Source organism: Diplotaxodon limnothrissa, linkage group LG18 (assembly GCF_057381915.1).
Source record: "Diplotaxodon limnothrissa isolate DT_005_m linkage group LG18, D_limnothrissa_male_GT1.1, whole genome shotgun sequence".
Taxonomy (NCBI): Eukaryota; Metazoa; Chordata; class Actinopteri; order Cichliformes; family Cichlidae; genus Diplotaxodon; species Diplotaxodon limnothrissa.
Genome location: NC_140613.1, coordinates 24,797,217 through 24,817,599, shown reverse-complemented (window position 1 = coordinate 24,817,599; position 20,383 = coordinate 24,797,217). Strand labels below are relative to the sequence as shown.

The 20,383-nt window shown below is 39.9% G+C and overlaps 2 protein-coding genes across 3 annotated transcripts; one reads left to right on the top strand and one right to left on the bottom strand.

Moving 5' to 3' along the window:
* Positions 1 to 8,565: 8,565 nt before the first annotated feature.
* tsen15 (TSEN15 tRNA splicing endonuclease subunit) lies at positions 8,566 to 9,500 on the top strand. The gene is made up of 4 exons (XM_085378532.1): positions 8,566 to 8,658; positions 8,742 to 8,823; positions 8,988 to 9,123; positions 9,220 to 9,500. The coding sequence occupies exons 1-4, from the start codon at positions 8,596 to 8,598 to the stop codon at positions 9,389 to 9,391; spliced, it is 453 nt and encodes a 150-aa protein (XP_085234658.1). The 5' UTR covers positions 8,566 to 8,595; the 3' UTR covers positions 9,392 to 9,500.
* Positions 9,501 to 11,959: 2,459 nt separating this feature from the next.
* On the bottom strand, positions 11,960 to 20,288 carry LOC146613713 (uncharacterized protein C1orf21 homolog). Of its 2 annotated transcripts, none has more exons than XM_085378249.1 (6): positions 20,258 to 20,288; positions 18,827 to 18,971; positions 16,130 to 16,209; positions 14,748 to 14,818; positions 14,608 to 14,671; positions 11,960 to 12,816 (listed from the first exon to the last, which is right to left on the bottom strand). In XM_085378249.1, the coding sequence occupies exons 2-6, from the start codon at positions 18,915 to 18,917 to the stop codon at positions 12,778 to 12,780; spliced, it is 345 nt and encodes a 114-aa protein (XP_085234375.1). In that variant the 5' UTR covers positions 18,918 to 18,971; positions 20,258 to 20,288; the 3' UTR covers positions 11,960 to 12,777. The 2 variants fall into 2 exon arrangements, with proteins under 2 accessions (XP_085234375.1, XP_085234376.1); XM_085378250.1 differs by lacking the exon at positions 20,258 to 20,288 and adding an exon at positions 19,934 to 19,986.
* Positions 20,289 to 20,383: the final 95 nt, after the last annotated feature.

Below are 20,383 nucleotides of genomic sequence, written 5' to 3'. Positions count from 1 at the left end.
ATTATGTCTAAACCTGATGCAAATGTATGTAAGCTTTAAGCTTTTAATGTAGAAAAAAAATGGTAATGCTACTAGCAGAATAATACACGTGATGAATTGTAGTCCTTATATTAGGGGTAACATACAGTACGTATGCTTGATAGAATGGCATTGCCTGTGAGTGTTGGTGTGTGCGGTTTATTTTAGATTTACCTTTTTTTTTTTTTTTTTTTTTGTATTGACAGAAATGAGAAATGTTTTGTATGCAAGTTGATTTTTTTTAATTTATTTTTTTTTTCGTTTTGTTTTTAAGCCTGCTGCCTTCAAAGTAAAAGCATTCACTTCCTCATCGAGGGAGAAAGATGACAAAATATAGACACGTGCCAGTTATTTCTTTTAACAGCAGATAAATCAGAGTCTTATGAGTAGCATCGGGAGAGGGGTGGGGCAAAATCTTACTGTAACTGATTATGTGGAAACCAAAAAGAAATTCTGAGAAGATTAGATCAGTGGAACGTTTTTTTTTCCCCTCATCTACACATTATAAATGTGGGCTGTGCAGTCGTGTCACTGAAGCAGCCATTAATAATACTTGGGGATGCACTGATTGTGAAATTCCAGGTCGGTTCCAATGTCGGAAAAACACAAAATTTCCCCGATATCCAAGCCCAGTATTTTTTCTACTCTTGTGTTTAGTTTTTGTTGTTGTTTATGAACTCTTTTATGCCCTGGAAACAAAGTAGATCCCAGTTAATTTGACACAACAGATAACTATCGGTAGATTCAGTCTTATATCGGTCATCGGCCAGTCACAGTTTTTGCTTGTATATCAGTGCATCCCTGATGATAAAAGTTCCACCGGTGTTTGATTTGAATAGTGATACACAAATGTGGATTTGATCGGAACCTGTTCGGTAGATTTAGGGACGCTGGCACCTAAATCTATATGAAATGATCAGTTTCGATTTCAGGAATGAACCCATCCAAAATATTAGATCCACCATTTACCAAATCAGTCAAACCTGTAATGTATTTTATGTACTTATGACCCACTTGTAGTGTCCAGGTCTGAATAGAGAGTGTGTGTGTGCATGTGTTATTTCTTTTTTTAATATTTCCACTGTTTGTCCCGCTTATGGACATATTCCTTTAACTCAGTGAACACTTCTTCAGGAAACTTTGAAAGCCTTAAACTATGTCATAACTACTTTGCACCATGTTTACAGTTGGATCATTGTATAGGTATGTGTGCCCTCTTGCAGGCGCATAACAGAAACTCATTATGCAATAAGCACTTTTTTCTCACAGGTATATTTTGCTGGATAGTGTAATGGCTTGCACTGTTACTGTGTTACTCCAAGTGGGCACTGTGGAACTTTGTGTTGATAACCAGTGGTTTTTAAAAAAACAAAACAAAAAAAACCCTGCCTTTTCCTTTCCTTATTTTTGTGTTTTCTCAGTCATCCAGGCCATCTCTTTTGTTGTGTAATGTGTCTAGATGGGATTGGCTTCCCCAGATCTGTTTCGCTTTCCTCCACATTAAGATCGGCGCGATTGTCTCGCTGATTCGTGTCACGCCGTCTTCGTTTTCCCGTCGATTTCATTTTAATTGGAGCTGTTTTCTTTGAAGTGAATGCCGAGCTTTTGAAAGTTTTCGGTTGCTGCTGGCAGTGACCTTGAACGAGTGGACTGTTTATCAGAAGAGCAAACGCGTCTGATATAGACTCTCAAGCTATATTGTCACAAGAAGAACATACCTCACAGTCAAAACAGTTGTTTTTTTTTCTGCAGTGTCTGTGTAAAATCCATCCAACCAGTCTTTCAGAAATTCCTATAAAACCATCGAGCCTTGGATTTTTAAGAAAAGAGTTGTTTTTATCAGCCAGATGGCCTGTTACGTACCCTCGTCCTTACTGACTCAATATGCAACACCTTTACTACCTGTGTAGCTGCTTCTTCTTTTCCTCAGTGACCTGTTGTTGTGAATAGACAGTAGCAGTTTAATCTCCATAGTCATTAAAGCTCAGATCTACAAAGGGTTAAACTTCACTACTCGCTGGAGCAGAAGTTGAAAAAGGGGGCAATTAAATACAAAGTAAAAATATTTGCAGACTGTCATTTCACTGAGAATGATGATTGAATATGTTCAATCCAAAATCTGTTTGCTCACATCACTGAATGTGGCTTGGAGTTGAGTCCATTTCGGATTTAATTTTTGCCGCGCCGCCTCACCAAGAGCTGGGGGCAAAAAGGCATTTTCTTTTTTTCTTGTCACCACACTATCTCAGATATGCACATTGTACAGAAATGGATGTTCTTTTTTTTAAATTGATGCTAATTTTTACATTAATGTAATTTTTTAAAAAGTCCTCTTATCAAAGCTTTAGTTAAGGTAAATGGGAGGAACCGTGGAACTAAATAATTGCTGCAGCAAGCTGTTTTGATATTTATATTCTCAGGTGTCTTAAATTTTCGGCATTGGAGTTTCAATATTTCCTGTGCGACACAGAAGTACAAAGCATGGTTTTGTTTCTTATGTTATGCTGATTAATTTATTACATATCGAAAAACTTATATGGTTTGTGTGGTTTAATTATTCTTTTCATAACTCATTTTGTGATATGGAACAGTACTAATATTAAATGTTTCCAATGTTTGCTTGACCTGTGCTATTTTTAAGAAATAAAAATTAAGTTCATCTTTTATTTGTGCATTTTTTTTTCATCTGTCTAATGAAGACGGTGTAAATTATATAAATAACTTAGCAATACTGTATTGTATGCTACAAGTGATAACTGTTAGCTATTGCATATTATTAGTATTAATAATAATAATAATAATGGATTGCATTTATATAGTGCTTTTCGAGACCCTCAAAGCGCTTTACAATTCCACTATTCATTCACTCACATTCACACACTGGTGGATTAGTTAGTGTGAATTATTAGTAGCCCATTGGCTGTATTATATAGCGCTTATTCTGTATGACCAGTAGTTTGCCATTATTTGAGATCTAAATCAGCTTCCTAATTATTCGTTGTTGATAGTAAATATGTTACATGAATTATGGTCCTAATGTGCTTTGTTCTGCGGACCATTTAGGGTATTATTAACTCGCCTAAAAAGATTTAAAATATTATATTTTAACTAGTATCCAACTAACTAAGTTAATGCCTTTCACACTAAAATGATATTATGAGCAACCCTCCCTTTAGGGATAAACAGGCTCACTACCCACTTTAATAGGTGCACTTTGCAAATCTCCTTTTCATTCATTCGCCCTTAATTATTTGTAGCATGGATTCAACAAGGTGTTGGAAACCTTCCCTGTAGATTTTGGTCCATATAGTCTTCCTCCCCTCATCCCAAGCTGTTTGGGACAGATGCCTGCCCCTCTCCCAGCTTGGTTCTGCTGGCAGTTTCTTTCTGTTAAGAGAGTTTTTCCTTCCCACTGTTGCCAAGTGCTCGTCCAGAGATGGTGGCTTGATTGTTGGGGTTTTCTCTGTATTATTGTAGGATCTTTACCTTACAATGTAATGCACCTTGAAATGACCTCTGCTGTGATTTAGTGCTATATGAATTGAATTGAATAGAACTGAGCTGCAGATTTGTTGGCTGCATATCCGTGATGAAAATCTCCTGGTTCACCACATCCCAAAGGTGCTCTAATGGATTGAGATCTGTTAACTGTGGAGGATATTTGAGTGCAGTGAACTCAACTCAAGATTGTTCAAGAAACAAGTTTGAGAGTATTTATGACATTGTGTTCCGGCAGAAGATGGAAAGACTGTGGCCATAAAGGAATGGATTTTGGCAAGTAGGCTTTGGTGTTCATACAAGGCTCAGTTTGTACCCCAAAGTATGCCAAGAAAATATCACCAGCCTGAGTTGTTGATACAAGATGTGATGCATCCATGCTTTTGTGTTTCTTATGCCAAAAGCTACCATCCAAATGTCACAGCACAAATTGACACTCAACATACAACAGAATATTTTTCTAATTTTTATCCAATTTTGGTGAGCCTGTGTAATTTGCAGCCTCATTTTGTTCTCGGCTGACAGGAGTGACAACTGCTGTGGTCTTCTGCTGCTGTGGCCCATCTGCTTCAAGGTTCAACGTGCTGTGCTTTCAGAGATGGTCTCTCACAGACTTTAATAAGTGCTTGTTTGAGTTACTGTTACCTTCTTATCAGCTTAAAGCCATTCTATTCCGACCTCTAGCATCAGCAAACTGCAGCTCACTGGATATTTTCTTCTTCTCTGTAAACCATAGAGACGGTTGTGTGGGGGAAATCCCAGTAGATTAGCAGTTTGTGAAATACTCAGACCGTCCAGCACCAGCAACCATCCTCCCCATTCTGATGCTCACTTTGAATATATCATAACTCCATCTACATACGCGTACCTACATACAGTCCATGTATTGTATACAAACTCAAGCACATTTGTTGTTACAGAATATGTTTTTTTCCAGGTTAATCAGCAGATTTGTTAAACATATCTTTATGCTATAAATGAACTACAACACAACTCAAATGTAGCAATAACTTCTCAAAAACTATGATGCTAAAGCTACTTTCAACTACACTTAAAAACATAGCTTAATATGCTAATAGGCATGCTAATCATAGGTTAATAGCAGTATATGACTGTAGTATTTCCCTGAAGGTTTTCAAAGAGCATGTCATACTTTATGAAATGTCAACTATTTCAGTGAGCAGAAACCTCAATTAAAGGTCACAGTTCAGGTGGCTTTAAGCAAAGCAGTGTACCTCCCGTGACTCAGTGCTCTAGCTAACATGGCATTTGAACGTGGTATTAAATGTGGTGTTACTGTGAGGAGAGGAGTTGTAGTATATGATCAAGGACTCCTTCTTGTCTCCAAGAGAGCTTTTTCTCTTGAATTGGCATAGTTCACTCCAATAATGCATTTTCATAGTGTCGCCGCCACGCAAAAACATCTGCTTCCTTTAACTGCTGATTTTATATTTATAATATAATTATAATAGACTTCTATAACACAGCATCTATAACAGCTATGTTTCTTGCCTTTATCTAATAAAACAAACTGACTGTCATTACTACAGTTATCACACCAGATTAAATAAAACAGAAAATAATAGACTTGGAATTCATGTTTTAATAAAGATACTTCTCTCCCTATAAGTAGATCTTTACATAACACGAAAGGAAACTATGATGCTATATATTATCAGTATCCCATAATTAGAGCCCCACACAAATATAGGTTGGGCCATGTTACTGACTCCATTATGTACAATGCTCTCAGCACTTTTGCAGCAGAGGACACGTCACACCTGAACACACAGAGTTTGGTGCGTTCAAAGTAAGTCTCAAAGCAGTTTGTGAAGTACATTATTGTAAAGATAGTTAAAAAAAAAAAGAGGTCCCGTTGTTTCATTTTCCGTTATAGCTCTAACAAAGGTTGAATGTAGGTTATATATAGTCTCTCAGTTTCTGTCACCGTCAACCTTAAAAAGTTTTCTGCATTCATAATTCCATCAATATTAACAGGATCTCCAACACTACTAAATGCAGCTCTAAACCATGACAGAGCCTCCACCGTGTTTTACAGATGGCTGTAGACACCCACTGTTGCAGCTCTCTCCTGGCCTCCTCCATACACAATGACAATGATTTCAACCAAAACTTGTAAATTTAGAGTAATCTCTCCATCGCACCTGTTCCCACTGATTTCCAGACCAGTTATTGTGCAATTTGGCATATTTCGGCCTTTTTTCCCTGTTTTCCTTCCTTAAGAATGACTTCTTGACAGCCACCCTTCTGCATTGCCATATGTTCCTGCATGTTAACTCTGAGGAGCACTTCCAGGCATTTATCACTTAAACTTGGCTGGATGTTTAATCATGGCTACACACAATATATTGTTCCTAAGCAAACTTTATTTTGGAAAAACTCATACACTATGATTTGCCAGTCTTGAGGTGTGGAAGCCAGGATTACTAGGAAGTCCTCAAACAACTTCTGACTTGACTCTGGATCAGCTGGTCTGTTTATATAATTATGGCTCTTAAACGTTTTCTTTTTTCGTCCCCTTTTAAAAAAGAATTCACACCGACACTCCAGGAAGGTTTGTACACAAATATTATTTTTATTGATATCTGAAGCTGGGACTAGACAGCGTTCCATCTCAGAAGAAAAAGCACACACACCACACAGGAAAGGAAATGAGTAGAGTTAAATGGGGCCGCAGCCCAGGCAGTGAGTTCAACATGGCACACGTAAACATCCTCAGAGTTCATATCACAGAGGAGGTGGATTTGGGACTCATGATGAGCCACATGTCGAAATCCTACTTCCTCAGAAGCTCGCGGGGGCGGTGGGGGGCACCTATTGCAGTTCTTGCTGCACCACCTAGAGGGCGACAGCAGCCATCATCATTTTAAGTCCATCCCTGTTGACTATAGGGAAGCTGTTTTTAACAATGAAAGTCCTCAGTGCACAGTTTAAGTCTGCACGTGCTTCCAGATGTTGCAGTGTCAGAGGAAGCAGACGACCTCAGCTATAGTCACAGTCACCGTCTGAATGTCTATAGCCACAGCCTGCAGCTGAGAGGAGGACTGTGAAAAATGTGAGCAAGCAAATACATTTTTAAAAACATATTTTAATGGCTTTTCCAGCGCACAAATGATCAGAACAGAATTATCCCAAAAGAGCCTTATACTATGAATCTGCATTTCTCAGATTCATATGCTCTTCACTACCTACCAGAAGGCCGGACTTTCCAGTATGACAATATGCACGAGAACTTCTCAAGCTTCACCTTCCAGCCAGTGATTGAGCTCTCTTAGCCAGGTCTGTCTGCTGTGCTCCTCTGGAACTTAACTCATCAGCACCCAGTTTCAAACTGTCAAAAAAACTTCCAACTGGTACCAGTTTTATCAGAAATCCAGAAATCTTGTGGGCATTTTTACTATTACGGATAAAATGTGTGCTCACATTTATGAGATTTTCAAATGTCACACTTGCCATTCGCAGCTGTCAGTGTAGCATTAATGCTATGGATGACATCCTCTCCCTTTGGTCTAAGACTGGTTTCAGATTTCAGGCGAATAAGTGGCTTTCCAGTTTCCCCAGCCTTAAATGATGTCAATAAATGTTGTTGGATTTTTGTTTTTAAGGTGGAGTATTCGTAGAACTGTAAACTGTGAACTGGACACACAACTGACATTAAACACCGGAATACAGTAAATCTATTTTTAAGCACAGGTTCTTGGTTTCAGGAGAATTTATTGTGTATAAGAGGAAAGGGTGAAGAGAGAGCAAGTGACACGGGAGCGATGCATGGGCTCTGATTGCGAAACCAAAAATGACAAAATATGATTCAATGAAAAAGTGATCAAAGACTGAATAAAGACTCTGGTTACGGAATCAACCACATTAAGCAGAATTATCGTAATGTCTCTGTCAGTGTGTGGATAAGAGGCTCCAGGTCATTTAACAATAATGTCTCTAATAGTGTTTGTGGCAGTGGCACTCATACATCTAAAGATCACCAGGCTTTGCGAGTCTGCAGATTTAATATCACCATTAATGTTACTGTTTATTATTTTTCGATGAGATAATGTCTCGCTAAAATGAATAAAGTCATCTGGCAGCTGTAAGTGCAGTTTTTATTCTTTCTTTCTATAAGATCGGTTGGTGGAAGTCAGTTTATTAGATGTCAGTAATACGTAAAGTAATTATAACGATGCAGGAACTAGTGAGTACTGAGCAAAAGTCCCGAGTCACCACTCATCTTTTTATATTTTGCATACATACATAAAATTAAATTAAAACTGCTAATTTTTTCAGAGAGTCTGGGGAAGTCTTGTTAGGACCACTTTCAAAATAACAGAAATGTCAGTCTCCTCGGAAGCAAAATACAAAGAAAGGATGTGTGGCTCAAAACTTTTGCCCAGTATTTACCTATAAGTTAATTTTAGGACTAGCATGATGAATAGAAATGACCGACTTGAATACAGACCCCGAAAGGTATGGGGCGCGTTTGTAAAGTGAAACATGCTGAAATTAACGGCAACATTTTTTCCACATTTAGCTCAAAACCTGTTTTTTCGAGTAATTTTTTACAAAAAAAAAATTTGTAAATTGTAAATTTTTACAATATTTTAGTAAAATATTTGTAACTTTTCATCAAATGTTAAATATTAAATCTAAATGTTAAATATTAAATCTAAATGTTAAATCTAAATATTATATTTAAATCTAAATGTTAAATGTTAAATCTAAATGTTTAGGCTAATATGCAAATTTATTGTACGGATCAACGGAAATACCAAAATAAAAGCTTCCCGAAAACCTCCGGTTTACTAAATGTTGTAAAAAATGACTTGTTTTGAGCTAAATGTGGAAAAATGTTGCCGTTAATTTCAGCATGTTTCACTTTACAAACGGCGCCCCATAGAAAGGAGAGCGGTCTCCTGTCTGCGTACGTGTTTTGCACGGACAACAAAAACGTTTCCGCACGGACGATTTTAACAGTCGCACTGGGTGAGAGCGTGCCGTTACAACAGCATGGCGTCATGTAGTGGTAACTGAGCCGGTGATCGCTTGCAGCTTTGTTTAGTAACGAACATGTCGGGAGCGTCAGGCGGAGAGAAACGTCCTCCTCCGAACTGGATCCTGCAGCATCCCGCGGTGAGTGTGAGAGCAGCTCTGTGTGTGCAGGCAGGGAGTCTGCCAGGAACGTACTGTGAGTAATCTGTGTGTGTGTGTGTCAGTACCAGCAGATGAAGGACCTGCAGATTGAGGACAGCGCTCAGGTGCATGCAGCTTTTCTTGTATACATGGATCTTACTGAGGGTGAGTTTGGCAGGGTTCTGAAACACGGGAGTCAGTTTGAGATTCCCTGTGTAGCGTATCCTGGACTCCTTACATCTCCCAGCTCTAATTCCTTTCTTACAGGAAGAAAAACCTGATGTCATAACTTAGGCTCACACTCACACTGAGCTTCTTGCTCTCTGCAGTGCGGCGCTGGAAGGAGGTGTCCTGCGTGAAGAGTTCTGAGCTGCAGGTGGTTTTGCTGGAAGCAAGGGAGAAGGAAGGAGCGCCCACTCTGACGATCCTCCCCCTGCCCGCTCACCAGTCTGTGACTCACAAAAGGTGTTAAGACACTGGTCAAGCTCCCACACTTTTACCCTCACAGGTTACCCTGCCAAACCTCTGAATCTTACGGCTTCTTCCTTCTCTGCTATGCAGCATACGACACGTCCTGGACAGGGGCTTTCCTGTGCTGCTGTGTGCAGTAGCAGCTGACTCCACGCTGGTCTACCAGAGGATGACGGATGGCCTGGTGACACCAGACCCTCCTGTAGGACCTTTTCAAGATATGGGACGCCGGCAGCACCGGAAGAGGCGGCAGCAGCGCTGAGCAGCTGACTGAGAATGTGATGAATCGCTCAAAGATGGAAAAGAGCCCCACAGGACCCCTTCAGGGGGAGTATGTGATTGTTAGGATGACCTTGTGGCAACCTCTGGCATCGTGAAGTTCACCTCAGATGCATGTTGAGAGGTTAAGGCGAAAAGAGATAAAATTAACCTTAAGAAAAGGGTGCAGAGATTAGAAGTAACATTCCTTTTTTAATGACAGTTGAGCTCCTGTTACAATATATGGAGTGGTTTGGTTTGTTTGCTGCGGTGTATGCACACTACAGAGTTGACTAGAAGCTTTCACAATGAAATCAGGGATGCCATATCTCGTTTCCATGCCTCCAAAGAAACCTTTCAATGGGGCCGGATGAGTCAGCATCCACAAAGCTTACAGCTTTGCCAGTGAGTATATGTGATAAATTACAGGAAAAGTAGTTCCTGAAAAGGTAGTTCATTACCTAGACTGTCCTGCAAATATAAAATATCCATTTTTTGTTAATTCAAGGAAAATGATCTTTATTTGTTTGTTGTAAAACAAAAACAGACATTTCTATAGTAGATAGTAGGAAAACAGAAACTTATTTGTCGTTTAATTGTTTATCTGAAAGTTAATTACTTTGATGTGTGAATGGAAAAGCTGTAACACTTATGAAAATACAGCTAAAAGTTCATAATCTATGCACTCCTTGAATTTTCCAAAGCTGTCCAGTTGGTTAGATCGGACACTTCATTTCATTACTTTCTGGTTCATTCTGTAACTTTTCTGCATCTGTTCATGAGGGAAATGTCTCTGTTTGTGTAAAAAAACAACACAAAAAGGAGACACAAGGTCATAGTGTCTCAAGTCTAATATTTTGGGGAGGTGCACGTGTCCCCTTGAAATTTACGCCTATGGTTTGTAATCCATGTCAGCACATTGGTTTTTGACAATAATCCCTTAAACACAATTATTAAGACCTACTATAAATGTCAGTGATTGTTTTATTTATTTTTTAAAACAATTGTGCCTTATTTTGAAATAAACATCAGGTGTGAGAAAGACTAATAGTTTCAAATGTATTCTTTCTTAATTTTTTTTATTTATTTTTTTTAAAGGACCTAAGGTAAACATTCTGTTTTATTCTTTAAAAACTTGGTGCCAACGCTGAAGTGTGATTTGAGGGATTTTATGAATGTTAAAGGTATTTTTCCACAGCAGGCATTTTGGCTGGAAATGGTAAGTAAACAGGTGTTACTAAATGCAGAGCTTTTGTTAATGTTAGTAACAAAAATGGCTGCTGAGTTAGCAACTAACTCAGCTTGTCGATAAAAGTGGCAAATTGTTTCCTGCTTCAGTTTGTAGACTTTATAAGTAACAAAAAAATTCCTTTATTAATTTTGGAGTGCAGTGCAGAAATGCCTGTATTGGTGTATATGTAGTGTGTTTGCCATTAATTAAAAAACAAGCACAAGTTGTGCTTGCAATGATTTTGAAATTGAGGCCATTAAATATTGTGTCCACCAGAGAGCACTGACGATCTTGTCAGCGCAAAGAATGAAAGATGTCGACAGTGATATTAAATAAGTAATTATTGCTGCTCATCAATCTGGGAAGAGTTACAAACACTTTGATGTCCATCCTCCTCCTGTGAGAAAGATGCATAATGATTCGATCTAAGCAGTGGACATCTCAGTAAACTCAGACCGTGCAATCTCAGACTCTACATCAGCCTCAGCGTGTAACATGTTAAACTTCATGACAGTAAAGTTAGAAACAGACTGACCAAGTACAGCTTGTTTGGAAAAGTTGGCAGAAGACCTGCTCACTTTGACAGAACATGCCAGCCCAGCTCCATCTGAACAAACACAAGACTTGGGCAACAACGTCCTCTGAACAGATGAAGCCAAAGTGGAGATATTTTTCCACACGTTGAAAACCAAACGGCATACCAGCACAGAGACCGCCTACAAACTGTCAAGCACGGTGGTGGAGGGGTGATGATTTGGGCTTATTTTGTAGCTACAGGAGCACCTTACATCCACTGATGTGTCGACCATGAACTCCACCAAAGTATACTATAGTAAAACGTGGCCATCTCAGCGACAGCAAAAAAACGGGTCACGCAGCAGTACAATGATTCCAAGCACAGCAGCAGATTTACAACAGAACGGCTGAAAAAGAAAACAATCAAGGTGTTGCAATGACCAAGTCAAAGTCCAGACCTCAACCTGACTAAACCTTCATGAACTGAAGCAATGTTGTAAAGACGAGTGGATGAAAATGGTTTTACAGAGAAGTACTGATGCTCCTATATACTGCAATAACTCTCAACACTGAGTCCATCTCAAAGAGCTGTCTACAAATGATTGTATCTCCCAATTCCAGTGTTTTCACTAGTTACAGTGCACTTTTATAGTACGGTTGTATTTACTACAAGTGGTTGACATAGTAATGTGGTAATGAATACATCGCGTAAAATAATTCATCATGGCTATCGCCATCAGGTTGTTTTAAAAACAACACAACAATGGGAATAAATTACTTAAATCACTTTTATTTTTCCTAGAAAACCAAAAAAAAACCCCCAAAACAAAGAAACCGAACACAACAACATAACACCGGTGAATCAGATACATAATGAGACTTGTGTGAAGTTGTGGTGTTCACCTCTTAGGCTTATATGAATCAGACACTAGAGAGGGCTCTATCTGTAACCCATGTGTGACAGCGTGTGTGTGTGCGTCTTTTAATGGTGTAACAGTGTTCTAATGAGGGGAAAGACTTAACTACATGAGACAAAGATTACAACACTTCAACCCTGAGCCTTATTCAACATAAATACTCTACATCAGAACAGAAACAAATATGAGCAGACAAACACTGGAGTGGCCAACATACTGTAGAAAAGAGGTCTGTACTGCGTCTTGGAATGCAGGAAGTTTCCAACCCGTTGACTTGTCGCAGAGGCTTTCAAGGATTAAACGATGCAAGGGCATTATTTTCTATTTGAGTCAGTGTCCACAAGAGCAGTGGTTGTTCCTGTTGCCGGAAATTCACACTGACAGCAGTCTGCGTCTTTCACATGTGTATAGTAAGTCTCGGTGACAGCTATTTATACTGAGAAATTCCAGCAAGGAAAGAAAAGTGTTAGATCCTCCGTTACCCTGTAATGGCTTCAAATCTCATGTCACTCTTGGGAGAACCACGGCGCTGATTTCCGTCATGATCTTTCTGGAACTTGGTCAGACGAGTGGGTAGTGGCAGGAGGGCAAAAAGAAAAAAGTGCTAGTTTCAATACTCCTTCCTTCTCGGGCGTGCACATACATCAAAGAGTCCTCTGGGACACAGTCTATCCATAATGCTGGACAGTTTCTCATACTGGGACGTGTGGATTTGTGACAACCGGATTATGTCATATCCTCCTCTTCTGAGCAGTAATCCCGGCCCTGGATACGACACACGCGCAGAGTATTCAGGTATTAGCCAGATACAACTAGTTTTACAGTTATAACATTTTGTGTAAACCGACATGTATCGTGGTGGGGCAAATGTAAAATGCACAAGGGAAGTAGAAAAAACACCCAAAATCTCACAAACTGTATTTGTGAGATTTTGGGGAGACAATAACATGATGGACCAGCTGTGGAAATGACAGAACCCCTCACTTATATATATGGGAAAATACCAAGGTGCCCACAGCTGGTGGCTCAGAGCTGTAGTGGTAAACACATTCACCTTACATGCAAAGATCGAGAAACACGTCCAGCCTTAGTGGTCGCAAGCTAATGCACTCCTAGGCCGGTCCCAGGGGCATCTGGTAACGTCTGTTCCAAATTAATATGCACATTCATCCAGTGTGGCAACCCCTTGAAATACAAGGGGGGCAGCAGAAAGCACCTCTGTTAGGATGAAATCTGATTTTAAAAAATAAATAAAATCTAATAAAGTGCTTTAAAGTCACTTTTTTTCTTTTCACCATAAAACATCCAATTACTCTTTAGACATCAAGATGCTTTGACACTACGGTATTTTCAAAATAAAACCATGTAGTTTACATCTTAAGAGTCACTGCTTTTCAAAATAAAAGCTCCCAGTTAGTTATGGGTATTTACCAGCATGCTTTAAGGCAGGGATGTCCAACTCCAAGCCTCAAGGGCCAGTGTCCTGCAGGTTTTAGATGTGTCCTTGATCCAACACAGCTGATTTAAATGGCTAAATTACCTCCTGAACATGTCTTGAAGTTCTCCAGAGGCCTGGTGATGAACTAATCATGTGATTTAGGTGTGTTGACCCAGGGAGAGATCTAAAACCTGCAGGACACTGGTACTTGAAGCCTGGAGGTGGACACCTCTGCTTTAAGGTATAAAAAATGTGAAAGCCAATGCCTTTTAATTAGTTTTCTTGTTCTAGCTTTCTAGTGTTATGAGTATGAGCTGCTGTCTCCTCTCAGCTTTTTCAGCCAATTAAGTGTTTAGCAACAAGCAACAAAGTTTTGGAGTAACAACAATGCCACTGCAAATTCCCTAGAGTCTGACTCAGTCACCACAAAGTTATGCTTTCAGTCTGCAAAAAAATGACTAATGCACACAACTAATCGGTTCATTTGTGCATGTGTTGACAAGGAGGAATGCTAAATTATTTTGCAGCCCCACCGTGCAAAGATAACGCAGCATTTTGTTGAAATATTTGCAGCAAGGTCTCAGTCAAACATGAATGAAAGGAAATGACTTTTTTCAGCTTAAATGGAGTCAAGCAGCGGAAATTCAGGCACGCACTTAAAGAGGCCTCTTTACATTTTGGAAAATCTTACTGAAGCAGGCGTTTATGACGACTTTCAGCTACACATTAACAGTTATTTTGGTCTCTATGAGTTTTTCCAGCAGCAGGACAGTGGGATAATCTCAAAATAAACCACAGTTCTTTTGCAAAAGAGTGACGTAAATGTTCTCGTATAGGTTTTTAAAGTATTTTTGAGCTCTGTGGCACACAGTGGTATAATATTTCAGGATCTGGCAGCACAGCCAATATCCCTTTAAATAACCACAGTGGGAGAATAGAGTGGACGTGACAGATTGAGATTGTTTTGCAGTATCATTATCTCGTCTGCTGTGTCCTCACTTGCTACAGATTTGCAGCACCAATAGGATTAACTTCCATTATGTTATTTAACCTGTTTTTTTCCTTACAAAGACACAAAAACATAAATAGATCTCCAGTAAAGGTTTGTCATTCTTTACCTTTTCAATTTTTTCATCTAACATCCGGAAGAATTCTTGCTGACTTTCCGAGGAGTGGATGCTCCTGCGAGGAGGGAAGGAGACCAGGTTAGAGGCTGACAGCATGATAGCACAAACAAAACCATTAGTCAGTCACTTACAGAATTTTTCCATTTCCATTTGATCCTGTTTCATCTCCGTGCGGAGCTTTATCAAGGAGAGCACTTACTTCCTGCAGTATCAAACACACAGATAAATGATTGAGGACAGTGAACAACACCATCAAATGCTCACCTCTGCTCTTTTATAAAGAAGCCTGAAAAACACAGAAATGCAAAACTAAATCATTTTTGAATTATGGAGATCCCAGTGTGCTAAAATGTAAAAATGACTGACTCAACAATGAAATTATTATGCACTTAAAAGCAATAGAAGGAAACTGAAAATAAATGTTTGCTTTTGTTTTTGTTTGCATTTTTATTAATTTTATGCTATTGCTTTCAGATTTGTAACTTTCCTTTACCTACTATGGTAGCCCTGAAAGGTCAAACGCATTGACACTTAAGAAAACACCAGCAAACAGAATAAAGCGCCACCAATAACTAAATAAATATATTTCAATCCCCCAAAACATACCAGAAGTGTTCACCACTTCCACAGCTGGTCCATCTGTTCCCAGAAATACTTCCATTTTTTGTGATTTTTATCACTTGTTTAGCTTTTGCTGCAGTTTTGCTATTTCCATTGTGTTTTGTGTGCTTTGGAAGCATTTTTCTATTTGCAGATGTTTTCTTAAGTTGCTGTGCGCTTGACCTATGAGGGCCACTGTATTATACCTATTTATATATGCAGTTTTTCCTCTGTTGGCTAGATACAGTATCTCAGTTCTTGTGATCATCTGAGTGGTTAGTGTTGTGGGAACAAAGGATGACTGTAAAACTGGGTGAAAGGTTAACAAAGTGACACGTAGCCTTGTCATTTACATTATGGAGCAAAAATGCATAAAGAAAAACAGAAATAAATGTATTTTAGGAAAGCGAAAGAAAATGAAAAGGGTTACATAACTCAGAAATAAATGCATTTAAAATCATAAAAAGAATGGGAGTAATAAGGAAGTTAACATAAAAAGATAAATAGGGAGATTAAGTAAATTTAAATTAAAATATCAGCTCATTCAGTTTAATGTTGATTTTCATTTATTTATTTTGTATTAAGAAATTTTCATAATGTCCATATCGCCTGTCAAATAATGAAAAAATGTAACAAAAAACACTTTCTATCCAAAAGTATCACTTTTATATAATCGGTGCCAAGTATATATGGAAGCTCCTCTGTCCTCCTGCATTATTGGGTTACAGTAGTTCCTCATTAACATGCAAATCGATGCTGCACGGTGCTCTAAAGCCTCAGCTGAGTTCGTGTGATCCTGAGGTTCGCGTCACAACTTACCCCGAACAAACTGACTGTGTTTTTACAAGCCGCCATTAAATACTCCACTAAAGACAAAATAAAAAACACAGAGGACAAAAGAAAAACCACGCACCGTGCTTTCCTGGCCGTCCTCTCCCGCCTCTTCTCCGCTGATGTACTTGACTTTCTCCACTCCTTTCATCTTGTACTCATCTGTGACAGAGTGGGAGACAGAGGAGCACATCTCTGATTAATACGCGACAGCAGCAGCAGACAGCAGGCACGCAGAGGATGACCCACTCATGGCCGCTCCGATCACCACAATCCTCCGAGGTTAATAGTTCTCACAGTTCAGTACTTGGTAAAGTAATTATGTGGTTGAATTCTCACACTCTAGACTAAATCCTCTTTTAACAATGGCTGGCAAGCTGCAAACACACGAGCTGTTAGCCTGATTCTCCTCTCCATTTTCTGCCTCACACATGAGCAGTCCCCCTCTTCTCAACCTCTCCCACGCTGCACATTTGGAAAAGAAGAAATGAAAATATAGATATGGCACATAGACTGTTACTGTTCATCTATAGAAGCAATCACATTAATTCAGATGTAAGACGATAACCTGCGTGTTACAGGTTTCATACAGCTACCTGACTACAGGTTTGACTAACTTCTTTATTTAAATTTTTTAATTTAGACTGTTACAAAAACAGATGTGACATGTTTTGTACCTTTACTTATATATACACCTTAATATAACCAATACACCTTTTATTAGGAAAAGCTGTACACCTGCTTCTTGATGTAATTACCCAATCAGCCGGATCGTGTGGCTGCAGTGTAATACATTAGCTCGTGCTGATGCAGATCACTTCACTTATTTCACAAACGCTGTATTTTTGTAAGTGCCAGATGGACTGGCTTGTATTTCTGAAACGGCTGATCTTCGAGGATTTTCAACACAAGTCTTTGTTTACCCAGCATGCTTTGGAAAATTAAAAACCCATCCAATGAGCAGCTGTCCTGCACTGCGCATCCTCCATGCGCTCCAGCTTTTAATCACTCTCCATTGATGAGAGTGATTAAAGGACAATGGCCAGACTGTGATTGAATGGCTACAGAATCTCAGATAACCAATATTTACTGTGAAAACTGCAGCAGGCACAGACACCATTACAGCTCTGTTTAATCTTGATTTCTGCTGAGTCTTCAGATTGGAGGGTCACAATTTGGTGTCAACAGCATGAATCAGTGGACCAGGCCTGCCTTGTGTAAAGGCTGCTGCTGGTGGGGTAATGAAGTGGAGAATGTTTTCTTGGCGTATTTTGAGCTCCTTAAAAACCCACTCAGCCATAGTTTGGATGCCACAGCCTATCCGGGTATTGTTGCTGGCCACGTTTGCAGTGCTATAACTGGGGGGGGGGGATTCAGCAGGAGCGATGTGATGTAATCATGTCTACATGGACGAGGAGCTCAGACGAGACCTCCTGTGGAACCCAGGTCAACAAAAACTGTTATTGAGGCGCATTTACATGCAAGTGATGTAGATGCCTCTGTGACTGATTTTAACTGTGGCGTTCCTCAGGGCTCGGTCCTTAGCCCACGTCTTTTTTTAAAGGAACGCGCTTCCTCTCAGCCTGATCGTTCACAGTGACAGAGTCATTAACTCTGATATGCAAATGACACACAGGTCTATGTCTTCCTGCTGTACAATAACCCATCAGACTTAAAAATCTATTCATCTGCATTAATTATATCATATACTAGTTGTCTATGTTCTTTTTAAAGCTAACAATGGCAGCTTTGATGTGAAAAAAATCTGCTACCTACACATGCATTTGTTTTCTTGCATTAATTATTACAAGGCTCTTTACAGTGCCATCATTTAGCGCTCACTTCACTGACTCCAGATGAGGCAGAACGGTGTTGCTCAGATCGTAACAGGAAGCAAGAAATGGGAACACATCACTCTGGAGCTGGGCTGCCTTTTCAAAGTCATACTGACTTTAAAATTTTACTTATAACTTTTAAAGCTTTAAATGGCTTTGCTCCAAAGTACATCAGAAACATATTAACCACTTATGTGCCTGAGTGTTTACTTAGATCGGTGAATGCGGCTCTGCTGGTTATTCCAAGGCCTCAACTAATAAATAAAGAACAGAGGGCTGCTGCCAAGTGTGGAACAGTCTGCTGTCTGAGATGAGAATGGAAATGTCTTAATTTGCTTTAAAACCTCTTAAAATGTTTTAATTGAAAATGTTTAATAAATGTTGTTAGCCCCCTCTAGTATGTTCATATTAGCCTTGCCTTTTTATTTCATGTTTTTAACTAGTTCTCTGATTTTGTTTTAAACTTTTTATTTGAAGCACCTTGTGACATTGTTATATAAATTGTTGTTGTTGTTGTTGTTAAGTTATTGTTACATTATTATTGTACCAAACTGCTGTTTGTCAGTGCCACATACTAAAGTTCAGAACACATTACAATACAAACACAAGACTCCCAGTCAGGTAAACATCCTGAATCTCAGAAAATGTGGCAAAGCTTCCTCATGCTTGCTGTGTCAATAAAGGATAAACTTAAAGGTAGTTCATCTTTATTTCTTTTAAGCATTTCATTTAAAAAAATTGTTACTATAATAACCCTTAATAGCATGTATTTTTCACATTTTACAGATCTGTTAGTAAAATGTTGTGGCACATTCGCTGACAGTCTTATTATTATTCCTAACAGACCTAAAGTCATCTTAGAAATTACAGTATTTTCAGAAAGTACCTGAACAGGTATGTGAGAAATATGAATGTAAAGGTAATTTTTGCATAGACAGACTCACCAGACAGGAGGTCTCCGTTGCTGTAGGCTTTATTTTGCTCCTCCTCACCGTTGGGCACGGCAGACACCTGCTTGGCCGAAGTGCAGCCCATCTCCTTCTTCTCCTCAGCTGCTCTTTACCTCAGCCCCGAGCATGACAGGCACACCTGGGGTAGCGGAGGACAGTTATGAGGAAGTGACGACCCATACTTAGATAAGGCGAAGGGATCACACAGGAGGGGGGAAACTGAAGATTTTGTCTCTGGGGATCACGATCAGTGCACAGGAAAGAAATGCAAACTAGCCTTAATGTCCCCGAACTCCAGCCATGAGAATCACTGTTTCCATAATCAATTAGTCATGAAGCGCCCCACCCTAGAATTAAAACACGCGGGCATCTTCAACTATTCTACCAGAGACAGTATAATGGATGGTTTCTCCTGGTTATGAATCACGCACACGTCGCTCTGGCAGCCACAGCGTGCGCACGGCGGTGCCAGCTGCACCGCAACAATAAGGCCATTCAGGGTGTTGGGATGCCACTGTGCCAAGCCGCCGGGTCATTTTTATTAGCGAATGGGGGCTTTCTGTGGCGCTCAGAGGATTAAAGCGACTGCGCACAAATGTTCCCATCCTCACCGTTACACCGGGCTATAGGAGCCACAGAAATATGGCTAACAGTCTGTTACACCTAATCACTTGATCGCACGCTAAGTGCTTTGCATTAGGCTCTGGAAAATACAAAGTGCTTCATCCCCTTATGTTATGAATGATCCTGCGGGGTCCAGCTGTAGGGGACTCAGCTGTTCCCGCACCCTAAACAAGCCTTCTTACGACTGGCTTTAATTTGCACATTTACACAGATAAAAATAAATAAATAAATAAATACAATAAAAAAAATTAAAAAGCGACATCTCCTCGCGACACATTTAGTTGTAGACAAGCAAATAGAGAAGAACTGCTTTTAAAGCCGCAGAATAGCCACAATCTTCTCATCCAGGGGACTTATACAAATAGGGGGGGGGGGACCTACGATTCCACGGCCAACAGGAAAACGACCTCAGACAGATAAAATAAAAATAAAGCAAAAAATGAGATTGTAAGTGCTGCGCTCTCGGAGCTAGATTACCTCTCTGGTGTGTCCATGCTTCTCTGTTTTTTTTTTTTAGTTCAGGGAGACTTCAGTCTAGACGGAGAAGCCAGCCAGACCGCATCTGCATGTCTGAGCCCAGCACACACGGGCATCAGCAGTGGAGGTGCAGGCGCTCCGTCTGCCAGCTGTCTACTGCACGCGCTGCTGGAGCTCGTGACCCCATACCCGCTCAGAGTGACCCAACAGCGCCTGCTCGGCAGGGGATACACCGGCGACTCAAAACACGGCTCATGCGGGCTTGTTTTTCAGGGGAAATACACACAAAGAAACCCAGTTAGCGTCCCAGGAACCACAGCATACCTCTACGCGACTGAAAAATGACGACTCCGGGTAGGGCGGTCTTGTGAATGTTGCCGGTTGCCAGTCGGACCTATTTCGCGGGCGCACCGTAAGCTTCCGTCCAACGCATTTAGCGTTTATCCTGCG

Bases quoted from the DNA above. Each gene is read 5' to 3' on its own strand.
- tsen15 (XM_085378532.1), top strand. From the start codon at position 8,596: ATGTCGGGAGCGTCAGGCGGAGAGAAACGTCCTCCTCCGAACTGGATC. The intron at 8,659-8,741 runs GTGAGTGTGAGA...TGTGTGTGTCAG, and splicing joins GGATCCTGCAGCATCCCGCG to TACCAGCAGATGAAGGACCT. The intron at 9,124-9,219 runs GTGTTAAGACAC...TCTGCTATGCAG, and splicing joins CAGTCTGTGACTCACAAAAG to CATACGACACGTCCTGGACA.
- LOC146613713 (XM_085378249.1), bottom strand. From the start codon at position 18,917: ATGGGCTGCACTTCGGCCAAGCAGGTGTCTGCCGTGCCCAACGGTGAG. The intron at 14,819-16,129 runs GTGCGTGGTTTT...TTGATACTGCAG, and splicing joins AGGACGGCCAGGAAAGCACG to GAAGTAAGTGCTCTCCTTGA. The intron at 14,672-14,747 runs GTAAGTGACTGA...CCCTCCTCGCAG, and splicing joins AATGGAAATGGAAAAATTCT to GAGCATCCACTCCTCGGAAA.